The 17,511-nt window shown below is 55.8% G+C and overlaps 1 protein-coding gene and 1 pseudogene across 3 annotated transcripts; one reads left to right on the top strand and one right to left on the bottom strand.

The window, feature by feature from the left end:
• Nucleotides 1–1,303: 1,303 nt before the first annotated feature.
• NCKIPSD (NCK interacting protein with SH3 domain) lies at nt 1,304–14,171 on the bottom strand. 3 transcript variants are annotated; one of them, XR_009048716.1, is made up of 14 exons: nt 13,883–14,170; nt 11,236–11,345; nt 10,806–11,010; nt 10,524–10,614; nt 9,779–10,269; nt 8,344–8,514; nt 8,122–8,208; nt 7,895–8,033; nt 7,731–7,811; nt 7,405–7,533; nt 7,224–7,316; nt 6,923–7,095; nt 3,001–4,373; nt 1,307–2,543 (listed from the first exon to the last, which is right to left on the bottom strand). XR_009048716.1 is itself a non-coding variant. In XM_057705012.1 (13 exons), the coding sequence occupies exons 1-13, from the start codon at nt 14,051–14,053 to the stop codon at nt 4,170–4,172; spliced, it is 2,145 nt and encodes a 714-aa protein (XP_057560995.1). In that variant the 5' UTR covers nt 14,054–14,170; the 3' UTR covers nt 1,305–4,169. The 3 variants fall into 3 exon arrangements, 2 of the variants coding, with proteins under 2 accessions (XP_057560996.1, XP_057560995.1); XM_057705012.1 differs by having other exon boundaries at nt 1,305–4,373; XM_057705013.1 differs by lacking the exon at nt 7,405–7,533 and having other exon boundaries at nt 1,304–4,373; nt 13,883–14,171.
• Nucleotides 14,172–14,632: 461 nt separating this feature from the next.
• LOC130834423 (dnaJ homolog subfamily A member 4-like) lies at nt 14,633–17,123 on the top strand (annotated as a pseudogene).
• The last annotated feature ends 388 nt before the right edge of the window (nt 17,124–17,511 follow it).

Below are 17,511 nucleotides of genomic sequence, written 5' to 3'. Positions count from 1 at the left end.
GATGCTAATTATTCCCAAATGATACATGGATTCAACGCAACTCCAATAGAAACCCCAGTAGATACTGTGAAGTGTGTGTGTGTGTGTTTGTGTATGTGTAAACTGACAAACTGGATTCTAAAATGTATGTGGGCCAGGAATACCCAAGACAGTCAGAAGAAAACCCAAGTAGGAAAACAACTTCCTCTACTGGGGATCAAGAAAGCTCCCGCTATAGACACCAAGACTGTATGGTGCTGGTGCAGGAATAGACAGACAAATGGTACAAAATCCAGAGAGGGGCCTAAAGATGTGTGGAGACTTGAATTTTGACAAGGGTGGCTCTTAAAAGCCAACATGAGCAAAGCATGGGCTGTCCAATAAATGGTGCTGGGTCAACTGGACATCCATGTAGAAAAAAAAATTAAATGAGACCCCTACTTCATACTACCCGCATAATCAATTCCAGATAGATCTGACATCTGAATATGAAAGGAAAGACAATATGGCTTTTAGAACAGAAGTTCTTCATGACTTTAAGTAAATTTTTTTTTAAATAGGATACAAAATATACTAACCATAAAGGAAAATACCGAAAAACTGAATTACATTACAATTAAGAACTTCCTTTTATCAAAAGACATAACCCAAGGACTTATATCCTGAATACATACTACAAATCAATAAAAGATAGACAACCCAGTCAATGAATGCGCAAGAGATGTGAACAGGTGTTTCACAAGATCCAAATAGCCAGTAAACTGATGAAAAGGTGCTCAACCTCTTCAGTCATCAGGGAAATGCAAATGTAAAAGTAAATACTACTAAGGGAGTCCAACTCGAGGATGGAAGATGCCTTAGAGGACTGGGGCAGGGAGGGTGGGGGGGACTCGACGGGGGGGCGTCAAGGAAGGGAGGGAATACGGGGATATGTGTATAAAAACAGTTGATTGAACCTGGTGTACCCTCAAAAAAAATTTTTAAAAAAATAAAAAATAAAAAATAAAAAAAAGTAAATACTACTATCCTCCACTAGAATACTAAAATGGAAATGACTGACAATACCAGGTTTGGGAAAGATATAGAGGAGCTGGAACTCAGACCCCAGTGGAGGAGCATACATTGGTACAACTACTTTGGGAAACTATTTGGCAATTTCTGCCTGTGACCCTGCAATTCCACTCTTGAGAATATATCTCCCGGAGTAATGCATATGAGCAACAAGAAGACATGTACAACAGTGCTCCTGACGGCACAATTCGTAACAGACAAAAACTGGAAACAACCGGGGTGTAACCCACATGACACTGGGAATGACCAAACTGGTACCACATACTATGACATAGACGAACCTCAAAAACTTGATGGTGAGTGAAGAAGCCAGTGTTTATGATTCCATTTATATAAAGTTCAAAAACAGGGCAAAACCTATCAGCAGTTACCTCTGGGGAAGAGGTCTGGGGAGAAGGGAGGAATTGGTGATTAAGAGGGGTGCACAGTGGGCTTTGGGAACCGGTGACACTGGGTGGGGACTATATTAGCATCATCTGTCATAATTCATTAAGCTGCACTCTTGGCATACTGTAGTTTTCATAGTATGTTATTCTTCCATTAAACAAGAGAAAAGCTTGTCCTCACATACCTGGAGCTTCAGTCTGTATCTTCTGGGGGCTGAGCAGGTACGTGGTCTTCACCCAACCCCTTAGCCTAGAGTTGCCTTATGCACATGTAGACTGTTATCCTCAGTCATGTCCCATAGACATGGTGCCACACCTGTAGGGATCCACTTCTAGCCCGGAGGTCGGCCCAAACCCCCGGCCCTCATTGCCCCTCAGCCCCACCCAATCACTCCCCTTTCTTTGAGTGACTTAGTTCTCCCTTTCTTTGCCCTTTCCCCTGCCTAACCACATCCATGTCTACCATCCTTCCAAGCAGCCAGAGGTGTTCTCTCAGACAGTTCCTTCCCTGAGGAATTCTCTGGCTAATCATTTTCCCTGATAGTTTTAATTTTGTGCCGTGAGACACCATCAAGGTGTTTGCTGATGGTCCTGGAGTCCTGGCCCCTGTGAGTGTGTGTTTGCTGCCTGGAGTCAGCTGGGGCTCCTGCACCCCTTACAAACATGTGCAGGGGCCCCTTGGACAATCACACAGAAGCAGGCAGGGGCTCTGCCCCTCCTGCCACGGGGCTGCACTTTTTTCCTCACGGGGGCCAGCACTAGGACAGATGGCACAGCACAGCCCTGCTCTTCCCATGAGGTCAGTGTATGCAGCCTAACAGCGAACAGAGCAAGACACAGAGGCTATCGGATCTTCCTGCCTCAGCTTCCCAAGGACCTGTGCTTAACACTGAATTATACTCTCTCAGGAGGAGAACTGTGGTTCTCTGCCTTCAGCACTCCAATGAGAAAGGAACTGTACTTGGAAGTCAGTGTTGTTGATTCCAGCTGAGAAAGGGAGGCAGAGGCCTCCAGGATGAAGCAACCAGGCTGTACCACACAGAGCTTTCCTGCGGACCATTGTGTCAGCTCCTCCTCAGGTCCAGGTGAGCCGGTGCACTTAACCTTCTGGAAGAGTCAACAGTTCAGGAAGGACATCTCCCGGCTGGCCTCCTGTGCTTTGCTCCCACGGACTTGTTTCCCTGGGACCACACCCCTAGACTGGCCTTCCTGGGCTTCTTGCTGCGTTACACTCTGCTGGGAGAGTGACAGCCCTCTGCCTTTAGCAGCCCACTGAGAAAGGAAAAGTCGTGGCCAGAAGTCACAGTATCAGTGATTCTAGATGTGTAGAATCAGATGAGAATCGTCTTGGGTAACATGAGGGAAACTGATGGAAACCACTGCTACCTGGGGTCTGCCTATAGGTTCTGACTCTCCTCCCCAACTTGTGGCGACGGCCTTCGTTAACTTGGGAGCACACAAGGAAAAAGTTTTTGCCCAACATTGGCTTCTGATTTCTCTCAAACAGTAGTGCACATCTAACTCCACAATTGTTGAGATATTCTTTTTATCCTACTATAATTACCAGATCTCTGCTAAGGCTGCAAAATGAGGGGATCTTGCTGGATCCAGTGGAAGACAAATGAGGAAGGGAAACAGCTAGGCAGGCCTAGGAGTTCAGGGAGGCCAGGGCTGGGATAAGAGATGCTTCATTTGAGAACAGCTGTAAAGGATATAGGGTTTCAAGGCCGGAGAGAAACATGGCATTCAAGGCAAAGAAAGATGTAAGTGAAGCCTGGAGGGGCAGTCACCTGCAAATGGACCACGGGCCTCTCAGTGGCTGTGGTCATGGCCCAGGAGAAGTGGGAACCCGGGGGAGAGAGGCTGGAACAGGGCTCAAGGGACCTCGATGGAGAGGCCTGTCAGGGACCATCACTTCCTCTGGCTGGAGAGGGCAGGGCAAGCTGGTGACAGGGTGCTAAGGCCCCAGCGCCCCTGCCCATCCTCTCCCACCACCACTCAGGATCATACAGGGAAGCCTGTTTCCAGATGCCTGATTTATTTCCAAAGGTGAGCTGAAGCACATAGGAAAATACACATGGCTTTTCAGTCTATGTTTTTACAGAGAAAATAGATTCTGTCATTGGCTTTATCAGCCATCACGTCATTCTGTGAGGCTCCAGTATGGATGGCCTGTCTCCAAGATTCTGCTTTCAAAGCAGCAGCTTGGCCAAGACCTCTGAGGGTCGGAGTGAGGAGCAGTGACCCCCATGAGGTGGGGGCTGGGGGGGGCGGGGGGGACAGAGCACATGAGCAGCACTCACTGCGAAGCTAAGGCAAAGAACAGAGCTGGCGGAAGGTGCCTCCTCTCACCCCAGGGACATGGCTTGCCGAAGCCCAGAACACAGACCAGGTGGGCGTGGGGGGGTGAGGGCTCTGGCCCAGCCTGGAGCAGCAGCAGGACTCTGAGTGCGCATGTGTGTAAGGAGCGGGGGAGCATGCTGAAGAGGCAGCCTATCGGGAGATAGAGGGGCTTCAGTTCACACTCCCCCTGCCCCAGCACAGCTCCCAGCGCATGGTCCCCAATCCTGCGCTTGGCCCCTCATATTAACTCTGTTTCATGTGGGGGGCCCTGCTCAGGTCCCTTCCACCATCACCTCCCCTCACACTGTCAGTGCAAAACATTCTTAGGGCCAAGCCTCCAAGTCTCCTGCACCCTGCCCAGGGCTGCAGGGAAGGGAGGAAAGGAAGGTGCTAGCTGGGGGCCTCGCCCAGCACCGGGAATTCCTTGCACATCTCGTGGACAATCATGCGGTCCATCTGGCACTGGGGTGAGGTTTCCTCCTCGGTCAAGATGCGTCGTAGGGTGGCCTGCAGGTCGGGGAGCCGATGGCGGTGCTGCAGGTAAGGTGTGGAGCGGACCACAGCGTGCATCAGGGAGAGGTACTCCATGCGAAGCTGCGGGAAGAGCAGGCAAGCTCAGGGATCACAGGGAGGCACTGCGACTGCCACCAGACAGGGATAGGCCGTTACTGCCTCCTGGCAGCCACACAGACCCCAGGGCTGTGGACCACCTCACACCACTGAAGATCGGGGTTGCATCCCCAGCACCCAGAGTGGACCTGGCACAGAACTGGCCTTTGATAGTCACTTTGATATTCACTTTAATAAGTAAGTGAATAAATGAGGAATCACCTTGGACACACAGTCACAGAACGTGGCCGGCCCAGGGAAGTCCTGGCTCAGAGAGGTGGCGAGGGGAAGCAGCAAGCCCCCAACCCTCCTTTAATGCTGGGCCCTTGTGGGGCCTCCAGCTGCCTGTCGGAGGCCCTCAGCTTCTCACTCTATCCTCTCACGCTGGAAGGTCTCATTCACACCCACAGCTTCAAACAGTGACCCACACTCATACCTCCTGCAGAGACTCTCCAGTGAGCTGCAGATGAGAATATCCAACTGCCCACTTGTCACCCCCGCTTATCTCAGAAAGAACTCAAACTCATATATCTACGATCAAACTCATGCTCTCCCCATCTTTCCAAAGCTGAAGGCTTTCTTGTGTTCTTTATCTTAACAAAGAGCACTGCTGTCCAAGTGCTCCAGCCAAAACTGTAGGTGTCCCCTCTGATTCCTTTCTCCCCACACCCTGAATCCAATCCATCCCGGTAAGACCTGGCCATCTTACCTTCTACATGTGCCTGGAATCCATCTCCAACACCCCCTCCCAACACACCCTCCCAGAACCTCTGGCTTTAACAGCTCCAAGAGCCCCTCCAATCTGACACCCCAGCTGCTCGTCATCCTCACTGAGAGCCTGATCCACTCACCTGGCGCCAGCACTTGCCCTCAGCATCCCTCATTTCCCTCTTTACCTCCGATTAGAGGAGTCAATACTCGGACCTTCTTAGGCAGCATCACCCTGCTAACTCCCAATCTTGGTCAGGCCAAAAAGCACCTGCCAATCAAATCCTAGCAGCTAAGCAGCAGACAATTATGGAGCCTTACGCAGGCTTGAACGCCATTCCCCACCACAAACCTCACTGCCTGGGACCCCTGCCACTTTTCTCTGCCATGTTCACTGTTCCTTAAAGGATCAGTGCTCACCTCTCCATTTTCCAAACCTAAACTGCCTGATCAGCTGGCTTTGTGCTTCATGGAGAAAACAAGCAAACTTTCAGAAATGCCTGGGCTTCCCCTGGCCCCACCCCTCACTTGTCCCCACTGAATGAACTGCTCTGGCTCCTGCCAGGGGCCACCCCTTCAAGGGGGCCTGGACCCTCCCCCGCTGCCTGACTTACTTGACTCCTGCAGTGGCTGACTCTCCCAACACATCAGCCACTTCTCCATGATCGGCATGCTAGATCATTCCCTCTGGCTCAGACATGCACCAGCATCTCCCACATTTAAAACACTTTCCCTAACCCCATGTCTCCCTCCAGTGATCCCCCAACTTTTTCTGCTCCCCTTCACATACAAACACACAAGGGCTGTCTCCATTCACTGCTTCCACGTTCCCCCTCTTTCCACTCCCCTCCAACTTCAAATCCTCTCTTCAGCTTCCCACTTGGACTCTCCTCCCTTCACTCCACGGACGCTGCCTGTCAGTGGCGCCTGACCTCCGTGTGGCACACCCCGTGGCTCACTCTCAGATCTCATCTCACTCGGGCTCCTAGCGGTGGACACGGCTTATCCCCCTCCTCCTCCACACACGTGGCTTTGGGCTCTTGCTCTCTTGGTTTTCCTTCTGGGTGTCTCCCTACGTGCCCCAACTGTGCCCTGGGCTGAGGCCTGCGCTTGCCTCTGACCCATCTATCCCACACCCTAGGGGACTGCAGCGTCACAAGCTTCCCAGCACATCTACGCACAGGCAACTCCAAAGTGTCTCTTTCCAGTCCCAACTCACACCCCAGTGCCTCCCTGACGTCCTCTCTACCTGGATGTCCAGCAGGTATCGTCTCAATCTTGACACATCAAAACACAACTCTCTTCGAAAGTTCTTCCTCACCTGAGCAATCAGCACTTCATCCACCTGGTTGCTCCAGACCAATCCAGCAGCAAGGTCTGCCAACCCACCTCCAACACACCCAGGCCTGACCTCCTCTCCCACCACATCCGTGCCACCTGGATGGCTGCAGCCGCTTCTTCACCAGCCTCCCACTCCACTGTGCTCTCACAGTCTCCACTTCATTCAGGATGGTAAGCGGATCACCTCCCCTGTCCCTTAGAAGAGGTGACAACCTCCCACCACAGCCTCCAAGGCTTTGTGTAAACTCCACTTCCTCCTTCGCACCGCCCAACACTCCCTCCACTCCTGCTTTCTCCAGACAGCCCACCCCTGATCATCTTTATGGCGGGCTCCTTTGGGTCTTGGCACACCTGTCATGGTTGAGCCTCCCACACTTACCCAGCACGAGCAGAGCCCCTCGCCCCAGTCTCCATTCAGTGTCAGGCCCCCCCATTTCGTCAATTTCTACACAGCTGCCATCCCCGCTGCAGCCACCTCCAGGCACCTTGTCTCCAGGTGACAGGTCTGCGATGTGCCGCACGGTGATATCAATAAGTGCCATCATGTCTGTGTGGTAGAAGATGGCAGCTGTGGTGGGGCTGGCGAACACATCCTGCAGGAACTTGAGGATGGAGTGCGGTGGCTGCGGCTCATGTTTAAAGATGCGCACAGGGTCATCTAGAAGGCGGAGGGAAGGGGGGGTCAGGGTGGTCCTCGAGGGGGGCCCAGAGTCACCACAGGGAGACACAAGGGTCATGGAGTCACAGGACCTCAGAGAGGCCCTGCACAGATTCCTGGGCGCTCACCCCCTCTGTTCAGGAGCAACAGTAGCTTCTCGGAGAAGATCTTGACATTGGCATGTTTGCTCAGGGCAGCCATGATGATGTTCTGGTCAGGGGCTGAGGAAGGACATGGGTGTAGACAAGAGCACAGGTGCTGAGCCTGGAAAGCCCCTCCCCTGCTCCCCCCGTCAGGCCCCGCCCCCACCTGGCAGGTGCAAGTTCAGAGCCAGAAGCAGGTTCACGCAGAGATCCGGCAGCTGCTCCGTGGTGTCCAAGGGCAGCCCATCCTCCACGATGCTCAGCAGGAACTGGGCGAAGGGTGTGCCCAGGTGCTCTGCGAGAGGGGCACGTGGACATCTGCGGCCCTGCCCCGCCCCCAACACCACCCAGCCCCGCTGGGTCTCTGTGAGCCCTGGAGATGCTCTGTCAGACTGTGGTCAGTGGATCCCCAGCCCCTCAAGCCATGGGTCCCCGCCTCCAGCGGGCTGTGGGCTCCCTGCCGGTCAGCTGGGCAGCAACGTGCCTTCTTACCATAGTGTGCATAGGGCACTGCCTCCCCCATGGAGAAGACCATGGCCAGGACGAGGGCAGAATAACAGAGTTTCTGATGGTCTGCAGGGGAGCAAAGTGGGCGGTCAGAGCCCCTACAGATGGCAGGAACCTCCCCAAGCGGCAGGAAGCTGCCCCTGGCTCACCTTGCGTGTCTGTCTGCATGTCCCGCGCCAGCTCCACAGGCAGCACAGATGACACGAGTGTGGAGATGATGGCTGCGTCCAGGCTACACATGGCGCCGAAGCACTTGAGGAGCAGCAGCCGCAGTGACACCCGGTGCTCCTGGCAGGGAACCCTGTGCGCTCAGTACCCAGAATCCTCACCTCTACCCAGGTCCCTCCATGCCCCCTCCCCTCTGTCTCACACACACCATTTGGTAGTAGGCCACCAAGGCCAGGACAGACTCAAAGTCATTCCTCTTGCACATTTTCTTGCAAACTTCAGGGTCTGCATCCGTCTGTGGGGAGGAGGAAGTGTGATGGAGTCACTGAGTGTGAGTGGCCGCATGGAGCAAGCTTAGTAGGGGAGACTCCTGAGCACTGGGGAGGGATGGGGCAGAGATGGGGGACACCTAGGGGCCCCCAGCCCGCACCAGAATGTGCAGCAGCTCCTCCAGGTAGCAGCGGATGACACCCTCGTCCTCATATAGGGCCCAGCTGCGCTGCTGAGCATCATCCTTCCGCCGGGCCAGGTCTGCAAAGATCACCTCCAGCCGCTGCTGGTCATGGCAGACCTGCCCTGAGGGCAGGGCAGTGCTCAGGTCCTGGAAGGAGAGGCCTGGCTCAGCACACTTGCCCTTCACCATCTCCAGGAGGCCCGTAAGGCCTGGAGGTCAACCCAGACCCTGAGGTCATGGCATGAGCTCCAGGCCAGAGTCAGGCAAGGAGCCCAGCCTCACCTAGCAGAGCTGCCTGGAGCCAGCATCCTCCCAGGACTGGTAGGGGGACCAGCCCCCAGTTCTCTTCCCTCCTCCCCACTGCTCCCCATCAAGCTCCAAAAAAAGACCTGCTCCCACAGTCCATCCCTCAACATTGAGGCCCGCAAGGGCAATGGCCCACTTCTATACCCCCTTTCCCAGTAACTCCACTGCTCCCAAGTCTTGATAATCACCTGGGACAGGATTCTGCATGAGACACATTTGTGGGGTGTTTTCCAACAACTTGCCTCCTGTCCCAGACCTGGATAAACATCCCCTGTGAGGAAGGCCGTGGGACTCCTCACTACCTGAATGTGACTGAGATTCCACCCCCTGATTCTACACAAAGCGGGACAGGCCTGTCATCTACCCACCTCCCATGTTCCTCTTGACTCTGCCACCCAGTGTCCCAGCACAGGCAAGCCTAATGACTCACTGCTCCCCACACCCCAAACCAGAGCTGCAGGAGCCATGGAGCCCTAAGAAGAGACCTCTGGCCCACCTGGCCTCCACCCTGTAAACTGGGCTCAAGCCCCCGAGTCCTGCTCCCTGACCAGTGCCCCAACCTTGGCAAAGGATCCCACCTGCCCACGATGCCCACACACCTCACTCACATCTCAGTCAGCACTCAGGCCTCCAGCACTGCTCTCGAAGCACCCACTGCTCTCCACTGCCAAGGCCAGCATGGCACTGCCCTTTCTCATGCCCTATGTCCATTCCTTCCTTGCAGCCCGAGAAAACTCTTGGCCACCCACAGCTGTCTCATTGGTCACCTGCCCCAGATCTCACCTCCAACCACACCACCTGCTCCTTCCCTCACTCCCTGTGTTCCACCCATGCTGGCCTTGTTCCACTTCCTCCTGTGAGCCAAGCTCAGTCCTGCCTCATGGCCCTCATCCAGGCTGAGCCTCTGCCTGAAATACTCTTCTTCCCTTTCTCCTTCAGGGATCAGCCCAAATGTCCCCAGCACCCAGCACCAGGAAGCCGAGAACTAGAGCTCAACAAATACCTGTCAGGTAAAAGCTGTACACAGTGTGAGGGGAGGGAAGGGGCAGGGGCGGTAGGGCGGCCCCAGGATAGGGAGGTCCCCGGCCCTGTTGCCCACCCTCACCTTGCCCTCTACCAGCGAGAGGAGGACCTGCTCCATGATAGGTGAGCTGGTCGGCACGGAGGCCTGGATGTGACCCACCACGACGCCAATGGCCACGCGGCACAGCTCGTGGCTCAGGCCGGTGTTTCTCCTCACGAGCTCCATCAGCTCTGCCCCGATGGTCCTGGGCACGGCAGTCTCAGTCACCGCCTTCTCCTCCACGGTCCCCAGGCTCAGCGCACCCAGGGCCTCCAGCTCATCGGGGGCTGGGGCTGTATCAACTGCCACCTCCTCGGTAGGGGGCTCCGAGTTTGGCACCTTGGAGGGAGGGGGCTGAGCTTGGGACACAGTGGTGTGCGTGCCTCGGCGGGGCACAGGTGGGGGTGTGGGTGAGCAGCTGGGGCCCGGCTCAGATGAGCTGGAGCCAGTATAGAGCGTGTCAAGGGAGGTGCTGCTGACAGAGGAGCCGCTGGACACAGAACTGCCCCCAGAGGGCGTGGTGTTGCGGCCGCCTGTGGGCAGAGAGGGCACGCTGTGCTAGGGCAGCCCCCTTGGGGACCCCGACCCCTCCAAGCCCAGATCCCCTGTCCCCCCAGTACAGGGCCTAGTTCCTCTGCCAGACCTTCCCACCACGCCCAGAGCCTCCAACTGCCCCAACACGTGCCCTGTGTTCCCCTCAAGCCTGGAGCCCCCAGTTCCCTGACATAAGCAGAGCAACCACTGCAAGCACAGGGTGTCCCCAGTTCCCCCAACCCCGCCTTCTCACCACTCCCTGAGACCACTAGGGCCTCGCGGTCTCGGCGCTTCACCGGTGGGGGTGGCGTGGCGGGTGCGGCTCGGCGAGGCTGTGGCGGGATCTGAGAGGACAGAAGTGGGATCTGAGGGGACAGGCTGCCATCTGGGACACGACCTGGTTAGGGACCTGAGCTTGGCACGGGTGGGACTATAGCTCCGGGCTGCATCACTGACCCGAGTGGACCCCTGGAGCCTCTGCACAAAGCCTTAAGCCCCACCCATCTCCCTTCCCCAGGATGTTCTCACCATGTACCTGGTAGAGGCCTCCATCTGCCCCAAGATACTCAGAACTGGGCAGGCTGTGCTGCCGCTCGAACCCAGCTCTACACACCCCATTAGGCTGCCTGGCGGCAGCAGTATCCAAATGGTGGTCACTGGTGGATGGGGTCATAGCTGCAGGGCTGGGGGCTGAGGGGCCTCTGCGGGACAGGGTCTCTTTCCGGTGGTGGATCAGCTTCCTGAGGGAGGGACAGGGAGGTTATCGGGGGAGTTACCTCACAGCTCCCAAAGTCCTCACACGCTCCCTGTGCGATGCAGCCCACCCTAGCCCAGGCCCCCCACCTCCCACCACCCTCACACTCCACCCCACTCTGCACTACCAACCCTGCCCTCTGGCGTCCTCAGTACTAACTGAAGGACGCCACCCCAAGGTGCTCACGGGGAGCCTCCCCCGCCCCACTCACTGGAGGATTCCGCGCTGCTCCAGGCTGTACTTGCCACCATCCCGCATGGCTGCATTGTGCACAGCCTCAATGGCCCGGTCAATGGCTTGGAGGACATCCTGCTCCAGGCCCTGTGGGCGCAGGGGTGGGCAGTCAGGCCTGGGGGCCAAGTGAGGGTACTGAGCCCAGAGCCCGGGGCCCAGGATGGAGCCCGGGGCAGACAACGGACCACTACAGCTAAAGCCTGGAATAGCTAGATGAGAATACAGCAAGCTGAACGAGAATCTGAAGTGGGGTTCTCAAACTGCGTCACTAAGGGAGCTGGGCCATGGGGAGGGCCCCAGGCTGCTGCTTTATATATTGGGGCCCCGCTCAGGATTTTACCTCACAGTGAGGTTCTCAGCTAAGATGCCTCTGAAAACCTGGGGTCTAGAGCAAAAACACAGCCCACGGAGTCCCAGTTTGAGGCCAGGAGTACACACTTAGTTTATTCCCAGGCTTGGCTCAGATCCCAGGCTGAGAGGCCAAGCAGGGAGCCTCTAGTGTCTGGAACTCTTAACAAATCACTCTGGATCTTGCTGATCCTTCACAAAACCAAGGTCACACTCCAGAACAGCCCTGTCCTCAGAGAGCCTTCTGCAGGCCCTGGTAGCTGAGGACAGGCCAAAGGGATCTCCTCTCTCCACCCCTGCTGCCAGCCCTCATCCCCTCAAGCTGTTCTAGGAATTCTCCAGACCTGCACTAGGAAGCAGTAGTTCTGTGTTTGTGGCAAAAGACAGACATCAGGGACCTGGCCCCTGCCCCAGATTCTCTGTTGCCATCTGCAGCAACTCAGGGGTCCAATCTACCCAGCCTGGCTGGCATGGGGTGGGGAGTAGGGGGGTGGCAGCTATGGGACCAGCCACTCCCACCCCTCCCTGCCCCTGGCACACACGGTCCATCAGGCATAGGAGCCTCAGAACTACGGTGACATCACATCAGAGCGGGTCTGAGAAGCTTCTCTGATGGGAACAGACAGATGGACCCAGAGGTCAGCAAAGCCCTCTAGGTAGCATGCGGCATGTCAGAGTGCAGGAGACAGCAGACAGAAAGGGGGACAGAGAGAGAAACACAGATGATACACAGAAAGCAAGAAAGATGGAGAGAGAGAGAGGGAGGGGAAGAGAGGGAGGGAGAGAGAGAAGCAGAGGCAGACAACGCAGAAAGAAATTGAGATTCGGAGACAGAGAAGGGGCGAGTCGGAGGAAGAGACACACAAGTGGAGAGTCAGAATGACACAGAGATACAGAGAGAGTCAAGGATACCAAGACACAGAGAGAGATGTAGTAAGAAACCAAGAGACAGAGAAGATGGTAGTCTCTCTGTCCTCCGCAAACACCCAGCCCCAACAACCCAGGCAGGGGAAGGGCTTCTTGGGCCCTTGGGGAAGAGGCAGGACTTTCCTCCAAGAAGCCCCTCACTCCTGAGAGGCTGGATCTGACATGCTCAATTCAGACCCAGCAGCCCTGGTGTCCAGGGCTCCCACTCTTGCCCAGTTACTCCTAGATGCCATGAGGCCAAGGGTCCAGGGACCAGGGCCCATCCCCTCTGGTAAGACCACATGACATCTCCAAATTTATCCTGTTATTTCTGTCCTGAACTGGGCTGGGACAGGATGTTTCCTAGAGGCTACAGACTAGGATGGGGCGGGGGTGTCTGGCACAGGGCAGGCCGGGAGCCTCCAGGCCCTCCTTTCCCCTGTGATCAGAATAGACCAGCTGGAGACGATGTATCCCAGCCCCCACACCAGGACTATTCTTGGGGAAACAGGAACTGGGGCTGCAGCCTCCACTAGAAGGAAATGGGGCCATAGCCAGACCAGGGGAAGCCATAGGGAGGTCTCAGTTCCTTGCAATGGGAGCAGCCCCCACCCCAGGCTGGGGAAAGAGGAGGGATGGAGCTCCCTAACTTTCACAGAAAGGAAGTCTGAAAAGTCAGGGCCTGAGGCTTGTGAAAGGGGGTAGGGAGAGTAGCGCCAGGGAGCATCAGCAGGGGCTGGGATCCCTGGTTCAAAGTGGATTGATGAAGGTGTCTTAGGAAGAGCTTAGGGGGTGACTGAGTCCAGGACAGTAAAAGATACTGAGGTCTCAGGGCTTGGAGGATCATTTAGGGGATGGGGGGTGTTCACGGCTCTCAGGTGCAAGTGGGGGAGGGAGTGTGAAGACACGGAAGATGGTTGGGGAAACAGGAAGTGTCCAGGGTTGCCCGGGTCTCAGTGGTGGAAACTGAGGAATAGGAGGCAAGAGGGTGGGATCCTGGTGATGCAGGGAAGGGGCAGATTAAGGCTGGGGTCTCAGTGATCTGTGGAACTGCTCAGAATTTGGTGTGCTGGAATCTCAGAACTGACTCCTGAATTCTATTCGGATGCAGGTTCAGATGCTGGGGCCCAATGGGTCCCAAGGAGTCTATCCAAGAGTTACGCTTTTGGTAGGTCTGGAGTCCTCAGAGTTGGCGGTCAAGGGCCTGGCCTTCTGCGGGGGTGCGGGCTCTTAGGGTCCCAGTCCTCCCGGGGTCTCACGGTCAGGTTCTCAAACTCCTCATCTGCTGGAGGTCCCAGTGGCCTGGGGTCCCGGGGTCGGTCCTGCGAGCCTGGGGCGGCTGAGGCCGGGCCGGGGAGGGGCAAACTCACCTGCAGACGGCGCAGGTAGGCGGGCGGCACGTAGCCGGTCTCGCCACTGCGCGCCCGCGCCGCCAGCCACCAGTGCGCGCTGCTGCGCTCCAGCACCAGGAAGGTCTCGCCCGCGGCAAACGCCAGCGCGTTGGGCTCCGCCGAGCGGAACGCGTACAGCGCGCGGTACATGAGGCTGAGCCGGGCCGGGGCAGGGGAGATGGCAGGGTCTGCGGAAACAGTATGCCAGGCCGGCAGCGCCTCGCCGCGTTCGCCCTGCCCCGTGACACACGCCGCGTACGCGTGCGCGGCCGCCCGCCGCAACCCCGCCCCAGCCCCGCCCCAGCCCCGCCCCGAGAGTGTGTCTGCTCCTGCGCGGAAGCGCGGCGCCCCCTGGTGGCTCCATGAGGCGCGGCCCGGCGCGGCTCACGAGAGTCTGCTGCCCTTTCCGCCCCTGCTCGAACTTCTGCGTCTCCAAGCTCCCGACTGCCCGCCCCAGCACCCTCCCTACAGCCCAGTCCCAATTTTCCCGCCCGACCCTCCACTCCTTTTACCCGTTCAAGCCCTAGTGCTGCGGCCCATCCTGCCTCCCAAAGGAGTGCTCGGCTCGCAGCCCTAAGGCAGAGTCTGTGTCCTGTACGTCTGACAGTCCTGTGCGTCCTAGCCACCCGAGGGAAGTGGGTCCTGACCTACTAACATAAGGACGGCTATCCCGTGAGGGTAGTCCCGTTGTTGGGTCTTGAGACACTTGGAAGCGCCCGCGGGGGCCGGATGTCCTTTGTGTCTCTAGGCCTCTTGACCCTGCTTACTGCCCCAGTGGTGGGCAACGGGGAGCAAGAGTGAAGAGGGGGCCGTAAGAACAAAAACCAGGTCGGGCCATTTCTCTGTCCAAAGTCCTTCCCCCCTCGCTCTCCACCCCAGCTCCTCTCTTTCGCCACTAGCTTCTCTCTTCCTCTGTAACGTGGGTCCTTGCATATTGTTTCTTCTCCCTGGGACACACTTCCCTTCCTCATAGCATATGGTCCTCAATATGGTCCTCAGGCTCCCACCCCTTTCAATCGCTATTGCATCACTCTATTCTGTTGTCTTTGGGGAGTTACAACTCCACATTATCTTATTTCTGATGCTTCCTTCTCAGAGCAGACAGAAGGGCTGGTAGAGGATGGGGAGTTGGGCACCATGTGGCCTTAAGAGCTTGTTTGACTGGTGCACCTTCCAGTCAGCCCTGACCTGGTGAGGTTTTTGAAGTCCTATGAGGGAAGGGGGAAACCCTGGGGAGAGATCTTAAGGGTCCTGGGGCTGGTTCAGACACATTCCTCTGGAAGTCTGGGCCCAGGAAGCAGGGGCTGTAGGCACATCCAGCCCAGTGTATAGAGTTGGCCTGTTTTTGGACTTAGTGGATATAGGCATAGTGGACCTTGGAGAGGTCCTGGGAGGTTTAGGCAAGGCAAGGGGTGGTGCTGCTAGAACTGGACATCCAGAACCTACCTTCTTGGTGCTGGTTCTGTGTCCTTCTCCCTGGTCTCTGAGTCTGCAGTTCAAGACCTACTACCATACTTCCCCCTGAAACCCCTCCTAGCACAGAGCAGGAGTAGCTCTCGTAGGGGCTTCTCTGGCTGGAGCCACATGAAGGATGAGACTGGCATGGTTGCAGTGGATCCAGGGCTGGGTAGGAGTGGTCACAGGTGGTGTGGCCAAGAAGACCACACTGCCCAGAACACCCCCTCCTATCAAGCCCCCCACCTTCTGGGACCCCCTGGGACCTTGACCACAGAGCCAATGGCTGCCAACAGACCAAAGCCTCGTGGCTATCCAGGATGTTTGACATCACAACGTCCAGCCAGTTAGCTGCTGCCAGTGGCACGGGAGCTGGACCTGTTGCCCAACTTTGGCTTAAACTACCTGAGGGCAGGGAAGGACCTGTATCAAGAGTTAAATGTAGGGCAGCAGCGGCAGCGGTGGTGGCTGTCACCGTGATGCACAGGCAGGCAGAGGGGGCACTGGCCAGGGGCTCGGCGGAAGCGTCTGGGTCGCGCTGACGGTCTGGCCGGCTCCGCCCCGCAGAGACAAGACAGTGAAGGAGATCCAGTACTATGCCACCCTGGGGGTGAAGCCCAGCACCTCCCCGGAGGAGATCAAGAAGGCCTATTGGAAGCTGGCGCTCAAGTACCATCTGGACAAGAACTCGGATGAGGGTGAGAAGTTTAAGCTCATATCCCAGGCATACGAAATGCTTTCAGATCCAAAGAAAAGGGACATTTATGACCAGGGCAGCGAACAGGCGATTAAGGGAAGAGGCTCACACAGCCCTCCCTTCTCTTCCCCCATGGGCATCTTTGAAATGTTCTTTGGTGGCGGAGGACGAATGGCTAGAGAGAGAAAAGCCAAGATGTTGTACGTCTGTTGTCTGTAACTCTTGAAGATTTATATCATGGAGTCACAAAGAAATTGGCTCTCCAGAGAAATGTAATTTGTGAGAAATGTGAAGGTGTTGGTGGGAAGAAGGGATCTGTGGAGAAGTGCCCGGTGTGCAAGGGGCAAGGGATGCAGATTCACATCCAGCAGATCGGGCCGGGCATGGTGAAGCAGATCCAGACCGAGTGCACTGAGTGCAAGGGCCAGGGCGAGCACATCAACCCAAATGACCACTGCAAAAGCTGCAGTGGTGCCAAGGTCACCAAAGAGGAGAAAATTATCGAGGTGCATGTGGAGAAAGGTATGAAAGATGCATGAAATATACTATTTCATGGAGAAGGACATCAGGAGCCTGAGCTGGAGCCTGGTGAGATCATAATTATGCTTAATCAGAAGGATCATAGTGTCTTTCAGACAAGGCTGTAACTTGATCATGAAAATGAAAATTCAGCTTTCTGAAGCCCTTTGTGGCTTCAAGAAGACGATAAAAACAGTGGATGATCGAGTCCTTGTTACTACATCCAAATCAGGTGAGGTGATAAAACACGAGGACATGAAATATGTGCCTAATGAAGGAATGCCGATCTACAAAGCACCCCTGGAGAAAGGGATTCTGATCCTACAGTTTTTAGTTATTTTTCCTGAAAAACACTGGCTTTCTCAAGACAAGCTTCCCCAGCTGGAAGCTCTGCTCCCTCCTCGACAGAAAGTCAGGATTACAGATGTCATGGAGCAGGTGGAGCTGAAGGAGTTTAATCCCTATAAGCTGAGCGAGCACGTGCTCAGGGAGGCGTATAAGTAGGGCAATGACGGGCCCCGGGCCGGAGTGCAGTGCCAGACGGCATGACACAGCCCAGTGCAGTGTGGCCTGACTGGACAGCACAGGATGAATGTAAAGGTGGCACAATGAACATGGCATCACTTTAATGGCCTCGTGTTTGGGGTGTCCTGTGTATGTGTTCAGCATTCTCAACTGCTGAGTGTCTTTTTGGTTTTTCTTTCGTTTTCCTTTTGGTTGTAACTTAAGTTATAGCTTAATTTATATTTAAATGTTTTCAGTGTAAATCATCTCTAGTCTGCATATGGAATCTGTTTATTTACATTTTCAGGGATATTTTTGAGATGCCAGTGACGGCACTGACACTTTGTGCTTCTAGTGGCTTTGCCATAATTCAGTTCTACCAATGAAGCACAGCCCAGACAACAGCACTCAGTCCCTAGCAAACCTCCAGGCG

This window comes from Hippopotamus amphibius, chromosome 13 (genome assembly GCF_030028045.1).
Source record: "Hippopotamus amphibius kiboko isolate mHipAmp2 chromosome 13, mHipAmp2.hap2, whole genome shotgun sequence".
Lineage (NCBI taxonomy): Eukaryota > Metazoa > Chordata > Mammalia > Artiodactyla > Hippopotamidae > Hippopotamus > Hippopotamus amphibius.
The sequence above is the reverse complement of the archived record's forward strand: the minus strand, read 5'-3'. Positions and strand labels throughout refer to the sequence as shown.